The sequence below is a fragment of the Microtus ochrogaster genome, chromosome 24, assembly GCF_000317375.1.
Source record: "Microtus ochrogaster isolate Prairie Vole_2 chromosome 24, MicOch1.0, whole genome shotgun sequence".
Classification (NCBI taxonomy): Eukaryota; Metazoa; Chordata; class Mammalia; order Rodentia; family Cricetidae; genus Microtus; species Microtus ochrogaster.
The window spans coordinates 8,480,688-8,497,113 of NC_022024.1; the positions used below are offsets into that span (position 1 = coordinate 8,480,688).

The following is a 16,426-nucleotide window of genomic DNA, read 5'->3' on the forward strand; positions in this document are numbered from 1 at the left end:
AAGGGGCGGGGCCTACTGGCAGCCCGCGGTTTGCGTCATCAACCTGCGCCCGAAGCCACGGCTCTCCACGTGGATTCTGTGGCATCATGGCGGGAACCGAGGCCCCCCAGCCGCAGAAGCGCTATTACCGGCAGCGCGCCCACTCCAATCCCATGGCGGACCACACGCTGCGCTAGTGAGCTAGCCGGGCGGGATCCGGGAGGGAGGCAGGGCTCCTCAAGCAGCCTGGGACCTGAGAAGGACCCGGGAGAGTTGTCCGGGTGACACGTCAGCTGGGGACGGGTTAGGGAGACGAGCAGAAGGCGGAGTTGACCGGCTGGCGGCTGGGAGGGGTCCTGGTGTTGTAGACTAGGTCTGGGTCGATTTGCCAACCAGATCTGGAAAGAGAAAAACACTATTGCTGAAACTAAAGTGAAGAAGCGAAGCAAGTTGATTTTTCGAGACAGTGTTTCTCTGGGCAGCCCTGGCTGTCCTGGAACTTGCTCTGTAGCCCAAGCTGGCCTCGAATTTACGGAGCTCCACCTCCCTCAGCCTCCTGAGTGCTGAGATTAAAGACGTGCGCCACCATACCGGGCTCCGATTTGCTTTTATTTTTTTATTTTAGTTTTTTAGTTTACAAAAAGATAAACATATACACACTCCTGGCCACTGCTTGCTTCATCCTCTGCACAGAAAACACATACATAAATAGATTAGTGTCCCAGTACCTCAGGTAGTCAGTGTCTAGGAGAAAGAACTTTCGTTCCAGAAAGGAGAGCTTCCTGGCACGTTACTGCCCAGAAGTAGAGACTGGCAGGTCAGCAATCATAGCCTCATGAAGGGCTGTGATCCACACCCTAGGAGCCAGGGGACTTGCTGTCATGCCCTCTAGATACCACATGGCCCACGACTGTCGATTTTTTTTGAGAAATCTACCATCCCCCTCCCACCCCTACACAAACAGGTCACAATGGCGTGCCCTACAGTCTCATGTGTCTGTCTTCTTTCCAATAGCCCTGTGAAACCAGAAGAGATGGACTGGTCTGAGCTTTACCCAGAGTTCTTTGCTCCTCTTACTCAAAATAAGAGCCATGATGATGCAAAGGATGAGAAAGAGAAGCAAGCTGGGGCCCAAGTGGAATTTGCAGACATAGGGTGTGGCTACGGTGGTTTGTTAGGTAAGGTACCCGCCGGCTCCCTGGGACAAGGAGAGGCCTGGGATCTGCAACCTCAGCAGGTCAGGCACAGGGTTAGTTGACCTTTACTCCTGTGACCAGACGCAGTGACATCAGGTGGCGAGCCTCCACCTTTCTTCTACCCTGGGTCTGTGGCCTTTGCCCTGGAGAAGGGAGGGGGCTGCCTGAAATGTATCTTAGGACTGGGCCGTTCTGTCTGGCTCCAGTCCCTACACAAGCCATGTCACCTGCCCTGTGCTGGGTCAGTGAGCCAGTCAGCACAAGCGTCAGAGATCAGCTACCGCGGGCACTGATCCTGAACTGTCTTTCTTGGGGATTCCACCAGCTTCTCCCTTCTACCCGCTTTCTCGCCAGAACACATTCTGCCCCACTCTCTTAGGATTTGGGGTTCCTCTTGTATTGTCTTGGCTTTCGAGAGTGTGCATGCCAAGCTTCTCGCTGTGTTTCCCCCTTCCCCTATAGAGAGAGGGACATGGTCGAGACTGGAAATGTTGCCTCAAGTCTCAGTTCTCCCCTGTTAGTTCTATGATCGTGAGCATTTCCAACCCTCAGTTTCCCCACCTTCACAGTCTGCCACAGAGTGTGAAAAGGATCAAATGAGACTTTGTCATGAAAACGCTCAAGCAGCGGTTCTCCACCTGTGGGTCGCCACCCTTTGGGGTAGCATATCGGATATTTACATTACAGCTCATAACAGTAGCAAAACTACGATTATGAGTAGCAGTGAAGTAATTTTGTGGTTGGGTCAGCACAGCACGAGGAGCTAAAGTTCCTGCGCAGCATCGGGAAGCTGAAACACTACTCTGAAACAAACACAGCTGTGCTTGTAGTCTCTGCCCTTTTACTCTGGTCTATATGATAGATCTGTTTGTTGGTTTTTATTTCATTTTTTGAGACAGGATCTTGCTGTGTAGCCCTGTCTGGTCTGGAACTTATTATCTGAAGCAAGCTGGCTTTGAACTCACAGAGATCCCACCTGCCTCTGTCCCCCTTCCCCTATTTCCAATGCTTAGGATTAAAGGCATGAGCCACCACACTGCTCCTGTGACTTGTGATAGTTCTGTGTCTTTTCTGTCTCCTACAGAAAACTCTGTGGGTGTGGCCCCTCTCATGGCTTAGATATCTACACACAGAAACTTTCTCTCCTGTGTTAAAACCTCTTTGTTCTTCCTTGAACTACGACACTGATGATCCCTTTGCCGTTTCTGTCCCCAGTGGCACTGTCACCACTCTTCCCAAATACCCTGATTCTGGGTCTGGAGATCCGGGTAAAGGTGTCGGACTATGTACAAGACAGGATTCGGGCCCTCCGTGCCGCTCCTGGAGGTGGATTCCAGAACATTGCCTGCCTCCGCAGTAACGCCATGAAACACCTGCCTAACTTCTTCCGCAAGGGCCAGGTGCAGCCTGGGGAGCAGCCCGGGTGGGGTGGGCTGGGCTGGGCTGGTCGGCCTGTGGAGCAGGGAAGCCAGGCACTCACAAGCCTTCCTGTTGATGCACATCTGTCCCACAGTTGACGAAGATGTTCTTCCTCTTTCCCGACCCACATTTTAAGCGAACGAAGCATAAGTGGCGAATCATCAGTGCCACGCTCCTGGCGGAATATGCCTACGTGCTGAGTGTTGGGGTGAGCAAGGAGGGTGTCGGTGGCCTGCCCGGGGCTCTCTGCCAAGAATTAACTGGGGGGACATTTAGGCAGTTCTACTATCATGCCCGTCTCGTTGCTCAGTTGCGTTCAGCCCATATCTAGATGATGTTGTCTCTCCAGGGCCTGGTGTACACCATCACCGATGTGCTGGAACTACACCAGTGGATGTGCACCCATTTTGAAGAGCATCCACTGTTCGAGCGTGTGCCTCTGGAAGAGCTAGTAAGATGCCTGAGGGAAATTGCAAGAATCCAGCCCTATTCAAAGTGGTTCTCTAGTCCTTGAACTTAGCGTAGGGGCAGGAATGGGAGTCTAGTCTGCCAGGGCAGTTTGAAAGGTGGATAGGGACATGCTGGACCCTCTTTCTGCAGAGTGAAGATCCCATTGTGGAACATCTAGGCACTTCCACTGAGGAAGGAAAGAAAGTTCTACGCAATGGAGGAAAGAATTTCCCTGCCATCTTCCGAAGGATACAGGATCCCGTCCTCCAGACAGTGACCCCCAATCCCACCCTGCCTGACCACTGACTTCTAACCCTGCCTGAGCTGGACTCATCTAGTAACTAGAAGAAAGATCAACTCCCCACCCCAGGCCTGCTCAGACTGCTGGGACACGGCCATGATCTCTCCGAGAAGCTGGGTGTGGCCTGTATTCTCACCCATCACTGACTCTGTGTTCCTGCCCCTCCGCTGTCAGAAGAAAGCAGAAGAAGCTGACCTAGAAGGTCAAAGGACCTTGGACCAGAGGGTGTATTTGGAGGGGTGTGGGGTTTTGTTCTCAGCTGGAGTGAAGAGGGCAGCGCCCTGCTGTCTAAGCTGTGTGTTTGGCTCAGGTTGCCCACCCCCCGTTGTGTTTACTCTGCAGTCCTGGGGATAGTGTGTGTGCCCTCGTGCCCATGCTGCTGTTTCCCAGGAATGCTGGGGTGTGTATCACGTGCCTCCTCTCGTCTCCTGGCTGTCGGTGCTGCCGTTATTGTTGCCGTCTCTCATACTGGAGGGCGAGAGGGATACCACGGTGACCTTGATTCCAGACTTTCCCAGCTAACTGACTGGTTTACTACCTGATGGGCTGAGGGAGGGAAGGCGGAGGAAGAAAGACCGAGGAGCAGGGAGCTAAACTGGAATATTAGTTTTAAAAATGTATGTGTGTATTTGCCTGCATGTAGGTATGTGCCCTACACTCGTACCTGGGCCCTTGGGGGCCAGAAAAGGGAGTTGGTTCCCCTGGAACTGGAGCTACAGACAGTTGTGAGAGACTGATGTGGGTGCTGGGAACCAAGTCCTGTTTGTCTGTAAGAGCAGCCAGTGCTCTTAACTGCTGAACCATCTCTCCAGCCCCTGAACGGGAGGATTCTGAGGCTCAAAGTAGTATGTGGCTGCTGACCACAAAGATGCCCAAAAGAGGCTGAGTGACCTTAGCCTTCATACTATCCAAAGACAGAATCTCCAAACTTACATACTTTCCAAAAACTCCTTGGATTCATTATTATTGGTTTTCCAAGACAAGGTTTCTCTGTGTAGCCCTGGCTGTCCTGGAACTCACTCTGTAGACCAGGCTGGCCTCGAACTCATAGAGATCCGCCTGCCTCTGCTTCCCGAGTGCTGGGATGAAGGTGTGCGCCACCGCCTGGAGTGTATTATTATTTACATTTGTGTGTGGAGGTGAGGGTGTGCACAGGTGTGGATGATGGATGATGATAGAAGACAACCCAATGGCCTCAGTGCTCGCTTTTCACTCTGGGTCCCTGGAATCAAACTCATCACCAGGCTTGGTGTCAAGTTCACTTACTTGCTGGCCCTCGGACACTCTTCATTTCTCTTCCTCAAACCCTAATCATCATGTCTGAAAGGAAGGGACTTGTTGAGCTAAGACACTCCCTCTCCCAAGAAACAAAGATGGAGTCTGGAGAGATGACTCGGTGGATAAGAGCTCTCAGTCTTCTTCCAGAGGACCCAAAATCGATTCCCGGCACCCAAGATGGGTGGCTCTCGACAGCTTGTAACTCCTGTTCCAGGAGACCTGATGTCCTCTCCTGGATTCTGGGCATGCACATACATGCACATGCGCACACACGCACACAAACCAACATGCATCTGCTTAGTTTAAAATCTTTAAAAAGAAAAGGGATTAGAGCTATGGCTCAGTGGTTAAGAGCACTTGTTGCTCTTGTAGAAATCCTAAGTTCAGTTCCCAGCACTCAACAGGTGGCTCAGCCATCCTTAATTAAAGTTCAGGGGATCTAAGTCCTGACTTCCACTGTCACCAGACACATGTCACACATGGATTAAGGCAAATCATACACATAAAAAACTAAAATAACTTGTCTCAAAAAAAAACTAACTAAAATAACAAAAAAAGGGGGGAACCATTTTAACCCATTGACCTACATGTGGTGTTGTCTGTGTTAGACATAGGAGGAGGAGAGTTGTGGCTAGGCTATCGCAGGTAAATCCCTGCAGCAGAGAAGGAGCGAACCTAGAATACGGGGGCTGAAACTGCCTTCACCTTGTTTCCATTCAGGGTGATAGAGAAGAGACTTGGCTCCCTGGGGAAGTAGTGGGACTATGAGGGGCTGCCTTCCAAAATCCATGCTCAGTAACCTTTCCCAGGAAGAGAGCTTTCGGCTGCTGCCGCTGGACCAAAGCATACAAGAGGAGCACTGAGGAGCCCTGACGGCAATCTTTACCACAGGAGACCCAAACGAGCAAGGGAGTAAGCCCCGCCTACTGCTCCTGGGTGCTGTGCTCTCTGCAAAAGGGATTGGCTGAAGGGCTGGACAGGAGCGTCTTCACCCCCAGGGCCAAGGGTTATAAAGGGGTTCAGACAAGTGCAAAAGATGCTCTGGAGAAGTGGCGAACTCCCTGCACATAAAACATGACCCAGGCTGTCAGCCTCGCCTCCAGAGTGCTCCATCGAGTGCACCTGCCTCCACAGCTGGATGCTTCACTGGCCTCCAGAAGCTCTGACTTAGCTTTCCAGAGCTTGTCTGACATCCCTGGGCCCTCTATGCCAAGATTCCTGGCAGAACTTTTCTGCAAAGGGGGGCTGTCCAGGCTACATGAACTGCAGGTAAGAGGGACAGTCCCTGCCACTGGTGGGACTGAACTGGGAGAACTGGCTTTAATGGCAGAAAGGACCACAGTGTAGAACACAAGGGGGGCCAGTGAGAATGGGTACCTGTGGGTAATGAACCAGAGTCTACAAGTACATCTGGCAAAGGGGTGTGCTATCACTTTACGATAGGAGACCCTGCAGATCCAGGACAAGAGTACGGGGCGTTCTGATGTGGCTTAAAGCTGCACGTTCCTTTTCTTTTCCTGGAGGTTCGTCTTGAGGTGCAATCTAGCAGAGGAGCCTTGAAGAAACTGCTCCCCCTAGGCTAAAGCCAGATAACTAAAAAGAAGCCCTAAATGTCTGCTTTATGCAAAGTTCCTCTATTTTGTCATTCCTGCCCAAACTTTCGTGGGATGGAAGAAAAAGTTTGCAGCATCTGGGCCGGCACTGGAAAAGCTCCCCTTAACCAAGCCTAGCCACCGCCCTTGGCCTTGGCACAAGCCAAACTAAGAGTCACCCTCCCAAGTGTTCAAACGTCCTCTGCACGGGTTCTCAGGTTCAGGGAGCTGCGCACTACGGGCCAATATGGTCCGGTAGCTTCGGGACACTTCGCACTGTGTATGTGGCCTCCCCTGCACTTGTGGAGCAGCTGCTGCGACAAGAGAGCTCTTGTCCAGAGCGCTGCAGCTTCTCATCTTGGGCAGAGCACCGTCGCCGCTACCAACGGGCTTGCGGATTGCTAACAGCGTGAGTGATCCCTTGACCTCCCAATCCTCCATCCCTGCCCTTCTCCTGTATCCAGCCAAGTTGGGCTTGGAGAGAAGTCGGCAGTTTCCACCAACCTTCTGGCATCTCCGAGTTCTCCAATCTGTACCATCCAAACTCACGCAGAGCCGAGTCCTTGCCTGTCCCCGCCCCCCTTTGAGGCCAGGATCCTAAGAATCCGTGGTACTAGCCTCTGTACGGAATGTAAGCCTCTGTGACTCAGCTTACCCTAGAACCCACTCCCATCCCTGGGCAGGAAATGAGTAAAGAAGGGAGATGAAAGATGGGCTAGGTCAGGGGCAGGTTCCTACACTCTACACTCGGAGGGAACAGGCACGATACTTCTGGTCACCCTAGCCTTCTCCACACACGCTCACCTCCCTGATGCGCGCTCTCTGCACCTGGGCAGGGACGGTGAAGAATGGCAGAGGCTCCGAAGTCTCCTGGCCCCGCTACTCCTCCGGCCTCAAGCAGCGGCTGGCTATGCAGGAACTCTCGACAACGTGGTCCGTGACCTTGTGCGACGACTAAGGCGCCAGCGGGGTCGTGGCTCTGGGTTATCCAACCTCGTTCAGGATGTGGCGGGAGAGTTTTACAAATTTGGCCTAGAAGGTGAATCCTAAAATAGCAGTTAGGGACAGGTGTCGGTGGCTCTGGGACCTAGAGGCCTGGTGTCTGACTGCGCCCTCTTCCGGCCGGTCAGGCATAGGTGCGGTGCTGCTGGGTTCGCGCCTGGGCTCCCTGGAGGCTGAAGTCCCTCCGGACACAGAGACCTTCATCCGTGCGGTGGGCTCGGTGTTTGTCTCCACACTCTTGACCATGGCTATGCCCAACTGGATGCACCGCCTTGTACCCGGACCCTGGGCCCGCCTATGCCGAGACTGGGACCAAATGTTCGCCTTTGGTAAGGCACAGAAGTGTGTGTTGGCTGGGGGCGGGGTGGGGGAGGGGAGACGTGTTAGAGTATCTAAAGCTGTACCGGCATCATGAGGCATTAATCTGCCTTTCTCAGCCCAGAAGCACGTGGAGCAGCGAGAAGGCGAAGCAGCCGTGAGAAAACAGGGAAAACTTGGGGAGGATGTGCCGTCTGGGCATCACTTAACCCACTTCCTTTTTCGGGAAAAGTTGTCTGTCCAGTCCATCGTGGGGAACGTGACAGAGCTACTACTGGCTGGAGTGGACACGGTGAGGATTCTCTATAGTCCCATTTCCAGAGCGCAGTTTTCCCTGGCTCCAGGGCCACTATTCAGGGCATCCACTTTGATCATGTATACAGGCTTGGCCTTAGGAACTGTTTGGTTCCAGACCACGCCCTCCCTTTGCTACCCATTTCACCAGAATTCCCATGTCTAACACCAGATGGTCTGACCTGTTCCTCCAGGTATCCAATACGCTCTCCTGGACGCTCTATGAGCTATCCCGGCACCCCGAAGTCCAGTCCGCACTTTACCGTGAGATCAAAGCTGCTGTGGTCCCTGGCTCCCGTGCCCAGCCCCAAGCTTTGTCCCAGCTACGCCTGTTGAAGGCTGTGATCAAGGAAGTGTTAAGGTGAGGAGGTAGAAAAGTAGGAACTAGAGAGAATGCTGGAGGAGAAAATGCCGAGGAAGAGGGCAGTGGATGGAAGCCGAGAGGGAGAGCAGGGAAAACTGGCTCTCTACTCCCGCACCTTGCTGAATCCATCTTTTGTTTTGTGACCTAGATTGTACCCTGTGGTACCTGGGAATTCCCGTGTCCCAGACAGAGATATCTGTGTGGGTGATTATATTATCCCCCAAAATGTGAGTAGATCCTTCCGCTAAGCCATTTCTTACCCCTGTGGGCCCAAGCCATCCTCAAACACTCCCCTAAACCTTCCAGATCCCCCCCCCCTTATCATACCTTTTTCTAATATATAACGGAGCAATAAAGAAAGTTCCTCACCATCGACCAGGGCCTGCTTTTACACTAGTCCATGAATCTTCTTCAGAGTCCCCCATCCTGCACTCTTGGGCTCAAACTGTTAGCTTTGTGGGGAGGGGAGAGGATCTCGCTGTATAGCCTCAGTTGGCCTTGAACTCACCATCCTCCTGCTTGTTTCCTGAGGGCTAGAACTGCAAGTGTGGACTCACAATCCGGCTACTGAACTGACAAGTTTGCATTTCCCCCTTCAGACGCTGGTCTCTCTGTGTCACTATGCCACTTCAAGGGACCCTGCCCAGTTTCCAGAGCCAAATTCTTTTAACCCAGCTCGCTGGCTGGGGGGAGGCCCAGCCCCCCACCCATTTGCATCTCTTCCTTTTGGCTTTGGCAAACGCAGCTGCATAGGGAGGCGCCTGGCGGAGCTTGAACTACAAATGGCTTTGGTCCAGGTAAGTGATGTAGAACTTATACTAGCTCCTGACTGGGTGTTCTTGTCCTCTGACAAGCACAGTGAAACATGTAAGACTCAGCCAATTCCCATTATAGGTCTGGAGTATAAGCAAAGATATTTGGACTCTCATTTTCCCTTTCATAACTCCTGCCCTCATTGACCAAGAAGTCCCTTCCTGGCCACAGATGCCATCCCAACGGTGGCCATTCTGATGCTAAAAATGTTCTTTTTTTTTTTTGGTTTTTTCAAGACAGGGTTTCTCTGTGGCTTTGGAGCCTGTCCTGAAACTAGCTCTGTAGACCAGGCTGGTCTCGAACTCACAGAGATACGCCTGCCTTTGCCTCCCGAGTGCTGGGATTAAAGGCGTGCGCCACCATCGCCTGGCTAAAAATGTTCTTTACCAATCAAGGCTCACTCATAGTGATAACCTTCTTCTTCCCTTTTTAGATCTTGACCCATTTTGAGGTGCTGCCTGAGCCGGGTGCCCTCCCAGTCAGACCCATGACCCGGACTGTCCTGGTACCTGAGAGGAGCATCAACCTGCAGTTTGTAGACAGATAGCCCCACGGAAGGAAGCTGGAGTCACCTGCTCTCTGTTAGGCACAGGAGGCACACCTTCCCTCGAGGCCTGTCTGTCTGGACGAACTTCAGAAAGTAGGCCGTGACCTACGTGTAAAGCGTGTGTGACCTGACTCAGCCGGCCCTCCCGGAACCATAACCCTTTTTCTCGCTCGGTACTTCTCCTGGTCACTCCTCAAGGACCAAAGCCATCAGATTTTAACACATCCTTAAAGAGTCAACTCGGATGATAGTTAATAGCCCTGGGTGGCTTGAGGAGGGATTCAACCCGTTCCTCCCATGCTTACAGCGTTTGCTGGCATGCTGTCTAAGTGTTTACCGTGGCATGAGCTAAGTGATTGTGCACCTGGTGTACACCTGGTGGGTCCCTGTCTAAGCACGTGAGCTCTTTGAGAAGAGTGATGAAGTCTTATTGGTTTATTAGACTACTTTTTTCTTTTTTGAGTCAGACACTTTGTGATTCATGCTGTCTTTGAACTCACAACCCTCTTTATCTCACCTTTCCAAGGATTGGGGTACTTACAGTTTCAGCAGTCTTAGGGTTCATCTCTGGCTATGCCACACCATGTACATCCTCAGATCGAATCTGGGCCTTGCGGCAGAAGGGATGAACACTCACCAGGCTCTGCCTGTCCCTTTTCTCTGGGAAAGTGAGTCTGTCCCAGCCTCATTTACGGTATTTTAAAGCTCCCCTTGGCTCTTCGGCCACTCTGAAGTGGTCTGCTCCACATCTTACTTCACGTCTTTTGGCTTGTCCCTATCCCCCAGCCTGTCTTTTTTTTTTTTTTTTTTTTTTTCGAGACAGGGTTTCTCTGTGGCTTTGGAGCCTGTCCTGGAACTAGCTCTGTAGACCAGGCTGGTCTCGAACTCACAGAGATCCGCCTGCCTCTGCCTCCCGAGTGCTGGGATTAAAGGCGTGTGCCACCATCGCCCGGCTCTGTCTTCTTTTTTATATTGAAAATAATTTATATTATCAAGCGTTAAAATAAAATGTCTACTCCTTGGTTTGGGGTCTACTTTTCTCCCACTCCTGGCAAGATCTGACCCCTGTCTCCCACCTTGGCTTTTCAGGTTCTGGGAGTAACTCCCTTAACAATGGGGCAGTCTGGACGATCCATCTGGAAGAGTGTGTTGTAACAAACCCAAACAGGTTTCTATCTGAGTGGGAACAGCCAAGCTTAGTCGGGCTTCCCGAAGGTGAACAGTAGGCACAGAAGCCCATGTACAGTGGATCTGGGTGCCAATGGATCTGCCGAGATGGCTCAGAGGCGGCTCCATTCTTGGTGACAAAGGAGCTTTCAGAGCCTGGACCACCAGAATTGAAGGCCATCCTAGACTGACCACTCTGCCCTTCCTCAAAGGAAGACAGGGATAAGGCGGGGAAATGGAGTCAATCAGGCAGGATGAAAGCAGAATGGAGGTGGGCAGGAACCCTGGAGCCCTGAGGCAGGAGAAGGGCCAGGACAAGAGAATCTGTTTGCCTAAGTCAGCACTCTCTGGCCGCCCTCATAGGCCGCACACAGTATTTCCCATTTGATGTATCCACAATCACTCATCCTCCATCCACATGATCTCTCAGCACTCTGTACCACTCCTTCTGTAGCCCAGACTACCCTCCCCATGTCAGGACTTGCCTCTTTCTCCTTCCTTCCCTCCCACTCCAATTAACTGGGTGTAGCTTCTGCTTCACACTTCCTCTGGCCCATCAGACATGGCCCCCTAGCCACAGAAGCTGTCAGCCGGTGAACTTCCCATGGAGAGCCAATCAGACATGACTGAGAGAAGCAGGGCATGCCTGGAAGCCTTGTGCAGAGACCAAGGTTTTTGGACATGCCTCACGCCTCTACTATACATTCAGTATCTGCTTCTACTCACCCATTACCAAGTTCAAAATACCTGAGGTTTAGTAGCTCTGAGCTGGAGGGGAGAGTACAGCCTAAGCTATGAGGCTCTGTCTCCCAGAACTCAGTAAAGGGTCTACCTGCCGGTGCCACTCAGTGACTATACAGATATGCAGAATGCCACTCTGAAGAGACAGCAGTGGCTATGATCCCTTTCCTGGACAAGGGTCTGTAAATTCGGCAACAGGCAACAGATTCTATAGATAGCTGCACGGCCCCATCCCAAGACTTCCATTGGTGCTGGAGGGGAAAGTAGGCCTTGGGGACTCAGACTGTGCATGGATACGTGTGTGTGTGTGTGTGTGTGTGTGTGTGTGTGTGTGTGTGTTCTTAAGTATGCCCTAGCTTCCATGAAGGGCCACCATGAACATCCTTGGCTTGGCCCAGAAGTCCCATGCTTGTCTTATCTGAGTTCCTTTGCAGAATAATCACTTATTCTGATTTTCTGTTCCCCATCCGATCGCCATTAGCTCTTCCATTAACATGGATAAAGTCCGAGCCCTCTGTCTTCTGGTGGGAGGAAGTGGAGGAGTGTGTCTCTGGTAAACATTTCCTATTAGAGGGCTGGAGAGATCTGCATTGGTCCCCTCTTCACCCCATCCTTTCAGGACACTTGGAAGTCAGTCAGACCTCCACGCAGCTTTGGTTCCTACACCCACAAGCCAAACTGATGCCAGCACCATGGACAGCAGCCAAAGGTCACCTCACCCCCCACCCCCTGCTTCTGGAGAGGTATAAACAAGGTTGTTCCCTGTGCTCCAGGGAAGGTGGGCTGTTAAAGACAAACATTTCTTTTCCAAGCTTTCCCAAGAGGAGGCAGAGCAGAACCTTCTATTAGAGGACAAATAATAAAAAATGCCTCTGGAGCTGACTTTAGCAATGTATGAAGGAATTTTTTAATTGCTTATGAATGGTTCACTGAAAAGACACCATCATTCATATAATACCCAGCCACCGGCTTCAGGAGAAAGGGACCAAGCTTCAAGCTGAGCCACACAGTTTTTTGGTGGTACGGGAGTTAAACCCAGGCCCTCATGCACACCAGCAAGCACTCCTACCATGGACCCGCACCCCCAGCCCTTGGACCCACATTTCCCAAACCATTTCTCTAATAAACAACAGCTCTCCTATGCTTCCACCTTCCAGTGATAGCACTAGCTGGGCACACCTGGATCAAACCTGTGACCCTGAACTGCCACAATTTCAACTGGGATTAAAGACCTAACCGTGAGGGAAGAGGCTCCTTCCCTGTCACTCCGAAGGAGTCCATGTTCATCGCACACCATGTCTGGGGGGACGCAGTCCCTGGAAAGGACTGAACACAGGCGTTCTCAGAACAGGCTGAGTAGCTCCAGCGTTGCCCCAAGTCCAGTGTTTGGGGAGTCAAAGTGTTCTTATTCCTACAATAACCACTGTCCTGCAGTCACCATAACTCTGTCACTCGGACTGCTAAAGTTCCGTGCCCTTCAGACAATATGCCACCTACCACCTGAAATCAGTGGACGGCAACGAGTCCAGAACCCTTTTCCACCACTACCAATTTTCTTTGTACTGGCATTTAACCCATCCCTCATTTAGCCTCATTCCAAGTCTATGAGGTAGACGGGGGCGGGGGGGGGGGAAGATCAGCTTTTTTTCTAAGTCATATCACTATCACTCACACACTCACAGGTGTCAAGTCCACCTTCCTCCGCTACCTCGAGCACTGCCACCTATCGGCCAGCGTGAACTATTCGCCAGCAAGCAGGGGTCCCTCCTCCAGCTACCAATGCGCAGCCAGGCTTGGACTCTGAACCTGTGCTGAGGAGCCTCCCCACACCCTCCAGCCTTCAGAAAAGCCCCCATGAGAAAGGAGTCTCCACGTGCGTATAAATGATTCTTTATGCCCTTCCCCCATGCAATGGGGGGTGGGGCAGGGGGAAGTCCCCCCGCCCTCATGCAGGGAACGGGAGGTCAATGTTTACTAGTCTTATTGCCAGATGCCCTGTGGCCGTGGGGTGAGGAATGGGGGTCTACAGCCCCTTGTGTTCTGGCATTGGTCTCCCTTTACCAAGTCACCATGGTGGAGCCAGGGGACTGGAGGCCCTAGAGCTGAGGTAAAGATGGTTCTCTCCAAGAAGAAAAGCTGCTTGCCCGCCTGCCTGCTGGCCGGCCATCCTCAAGATGAACACGAGGTGGTGTCGGTGAGAGCTGGAATGTCATCCAGGTGTCTCTACTCTGTGGGCAGTAGAGGCCAGACAATGTCTCCAAGCTTGAGGCTGTCCACAGAGATCCTCAGTGGTGGGCCCGCTGTGCCCCAAACACCTTGTGTAGGTCGTACCTTCAGCAGCCAGGAGAGCTCATCTCTGGCTGCCGCTCCGAGTTGAGATCCCTGCCCCTGGAGTCCAGGTCAAACTGTAGTGACCCTCATGACAACCTCTCGACCAGAATGAGAGCTGGAACGGGCATCCGGTGGCCGTAGCTGTCCAAGGAGATGCAGGATTGTATAACCACAGCGCTGAGGCAAGAGCGTCCGCATGCGCTGGGCAGCTGGGGGCCGGCTGGGGGCCCCAGCTGGGGGGCTGGTCCGTGAGGTCCTGGGGCCTGGTTTCCCTGCTGTCCCTCCCCCTGCATCTCCTCCTATGTCCTTGGTCTTGTCATAATTCAGGACCTTCCACTGTTGGTTCACTGCTTGCCAGCGCTTGAAGATGCGGTAGACGGAAGAGCCTTCATGAACGATGAGGCCTGAAGAAGAAGGATGAGAAAAGCGGGGTGAACCGCTGCCCATGTACAGGCCACAGGTCCATGAGCATTCGTGTCTGCAGACTGAGAAGACAGAGCCATAGAGGACGGCCCCAGGATAGCCCCGACAGTCTCCAGGGGTAGGGTTAGGACTATGAAACCGAAAGATGGGCAGGGAGCCAGGTAAGTGAGTAAAGGCGATGCTAAGCAGGTAGGGGGAGAGCAGGGAGGTGTCCTCACCTATGCAGACGACGTCCATGAAGCCGTACATGCCGTAGCAGATCTGGAAGAGGAGATCCTGGCGCTGCCACTTGGCTGAAGGGCTGAGTGAGGACCAGATGAGCCAGGATATGCTGGCGACGAGGAACAGTGAGCCCAGAACTATGGCCGCAATCTGGACCTTCTCGATGACAGTCAGGGAGATGGCCTGCCACTGTTTGGGAGAAGATGTTCCAAAAAGTCACAGGAAGGGATAGGCAGCGGGGCAAAGAGAAGACTTCAGACGCCTTCCCTAAACCCCAGGCAGGACTAACAATCTGTCTTCTCCATATGGTGATCTAACCTGAGACAACTAGTCCAGCTTATTCTAGAAAGGCACGATTGGACAAGAGCTTTGAAACCCAAACATATACATTGGCACTCCAATCTTAATTCCATCTCTTACTAGTTGAGTAATTCTACGTGAGTCAGTGCCTGTGTTTCTAAAGACAGGCATAATCATGGTACCCAGTTAAAAGAGTTAATATACAACAAACGACACACAGGAAACAGAGTGCATGCACTATCATCGCCAGCATCATCTTTTCCCTCCCTGTTGTTCTAAGGTCTCTAGAGTAGCGCCAGACCAGTGTCTTGGAATGCCATAAACGCTACAGGGAGGAAAACAGCAAATAAAATGGACCCGGCCTTTGCCCATTCTGAGTCCTCTCTCGGCACCTCACCTGCAATGGGTTCTTGGTGCTGATCGCCAGGACCTGGTACTTGAAGTAGCAGAGTTCACAGCTCCAAGAGCCCCTCTCACTGATCCAGCGGATGAGGCAGGGCTGGTGAGTACAACGCACTGAGCCGTCACAGCGGCAAGGACTCAGGAGCTCCCCCTGGAGGAAGAGAGGGGAGGGCCCCAGTCAGCCATCATCACCCGGACCCCTTCTGCTGCACTCCTGGAGAGGAAACCGCTTACACTACTACATTTAAATGCTCCGGCTTTTAACCCAAAGCAGGGTTAAGAAAGAAGCAAAGAAGCTATGGCTGCAGTACAAAAGTAAGAAGTCAGAGCTCAAGAAAAACTTCTGCAACCAAAGGAATTCAATTTGGGGTGCGAGGGAAGCCCATTCTCCCCTTGCCTAGAAACTGCAAAGGTGATTATGACAGCCTCTCCCTAAGGATCTGGAGGGAGAGGAGAGTCAGAGCAGCTGAGCTATGCCTTCCTTCACCCACTCCACGGTACTTCCAGCATATAGGTCTGGTGCCAACTGGGATGGATAAAACCGATCGTGGCTTCCACACTACAATGGGGAGACGTTCTGCGGTCAAGAGTGGGACATGGTCCCTTTTAGTCAAGCAGTCATTTCTCACTGCACAGGGGACCCCCCCCCCCGGTACTATCCCGGGACAACTTTACCTATACAATTAAACAAAGGAGGCTCTTTAGAATGAAGTGGAAAGTTGCAGAATGGAGCAAAAAGTGCCTCACCAGAGGAGAGACTGAGTGAGGCAGGGTCCTGGCCGGCCCCTCCTCTCAGGGTGCGAACAAATGTACTCTCCTCTCGGCCCACCTCGGAAAAAATGGGCTCCCTCAGCTAATGGCGATGACCCTAAGGTGAGGGGAGCAGGTGCTAACAGCTGTCCCTGATAATGGGTGACAGAGATCCTGAGCCCTCCTAGGAGAAAGCCCCACCCCATCCTGGGAGCCCCCGACTCCCCCTGCCCCAATCTTGAAACACTCCAGCAATCTCCAGACAGGCCAAGCTCACCCCACTCCGACTCGGGGTCCTGGGTCCCGCCCAGCTGCCCCAGGCCCCGCCCCCTGCCCCGGTCTCCGCGGACACCCCAGGTGCGCGCCCCCACCCCTCCCCGCCCAGCCAGGTGCTCGGGCAAGCCTGACCTGCTCCGGGCCTTGGAAGCAGATCCTGCACTGGGGGGTTCGGAGCCCACTGTCCAGGCTGCTGCTCAGCGACAGGGCGTCCAGCGCGCCTGGGGGCGGCGGCGGCGGCGCGGGCGGCGGCGGGGGTCC

At 52.8% G+C, this 16,426-nt stretch overlaps 3 protein-coding genes across 3 annotated transcripts; 2 read left to right on the top strand and 1 right to left on the bottom strand.

The window, feature by feature from the left end:
- Nucleotides 1-72: 72 nt before the first annotated feature.
- Nucleotides 73-3,778, top strand: Mettl1 (methyltransferase like 1). The gene is made up of 6 exons (XM_005357951.2): nucleotides 73-175; nucleotides 994-1,157; nucleotides 2,391-2,575; nucleotides 2,689-2,802; nucleotides 2,944-3,045; nucleotides 3,195-3,778. The coding sequence occupies exons 1-6, from the start codon at nucleotides 87-89 to the stop codon at nucleotides 3,348-3,350; spliced, it is 810 nt and encodes a 269-aa protein (XP_005358008.1). The 5' UTR covers nucleotides 73-86; the 3' UTR covers nucleotides 3,351-3,778.
- A 1,907-nt stretch (nucleotides 3,779-5,685) lies between these two features.
- LOC101992418 (25-hydroxyvitamin D-1 alpha hydroxylase, mitochondrial) lies at nucleotides 5,686-9,553 on the top strand. The gene is made up of 9 exons (XM_005357952.2): nucleotides 5,686-5,892; nucleotides 6,434-6,624; nucleotides 7,052-7,254; nucleotides 7,346-7,546; nucleotides 7,655-7,827; nucleotides 8,024-8,190; nucleotides 8,342-8,420; nucleotides 8,793-8,990; nucleotides 9,440-9,553. Exons 1-9 carry the CDS (start codon nucleotides 5,698-5,700, stop codon nucleotides 9,551-9,553), a joined length of 1,521 nt encoding a protein of 506 aa, XP_005358009.1. The 5' UTR covers nucleotides 5,686-5,697.
- Nucleotides 9,554-12,366: 2,813 nt separating this feature from the next.
- March9 (membrane associated ring-CH-type finger 9) lies at nucleotides 12,367-16,426 on the bottom strand (the record flags this gene model as incomplete). Its single annotated transcript, XM_005358021.2, has 4 exons — nucleotides 12,367-14,196; nucleotides 14,434-14,626; nucleotides 15,135-15,290; nucleotides 16,298-16,426. Coding segments are annotated over 4 exons (813 nt in total), but the record flags the coding sequence as incomplete, so codon positions are not given.

Bases quoted from the DNA above. Each gene is read 5' to 3' on its own strand.
- Mettl1 (XM_005357951.2), top strand. From the start codon at position 87: ATGGCGGGAACCGAGGCCCCCCAGCCGCAGAAGCGCTATTACCGGCAG. The intron at 2,803-2,943 runs GTGAGCAAGGAG...TTGTCTCTCCAG, and splicing joins CCTACGTGCTGAGTGTTGGG to GGCCTGGTGTACACCATCAC. The intron at 3,046-3,194 runs GTAAGATGCCTG...CTCTTTCTGCAG, and splicing joins GTGTGCCTCTGGAAGAGCTA to AGTGAAGATCCCATTGTGGA.
- LOC101992418 (XM_005357952.2), top strand. From the start codon at position 5,698: ATGACCCAGGCTGTCAGCCTCGCCTCCAGAGTGCTCCATCGAGTGCAC. The intron at 7,547-7,654 runs GTAAGGCACAGA...TGCCTTTCTCAG, and splicing joins GGACCAAATGTTCGCCTTTG to CCCAGAAGCACGTGGAGCAG. The intron at 8,191-8,341 runs GTGAGGAGGTAG...TTTGTGACCTAG, and splicing joins GTGATCAAGGAAGTGTTAAG to ATTGTACCCTGTGGTACCTG.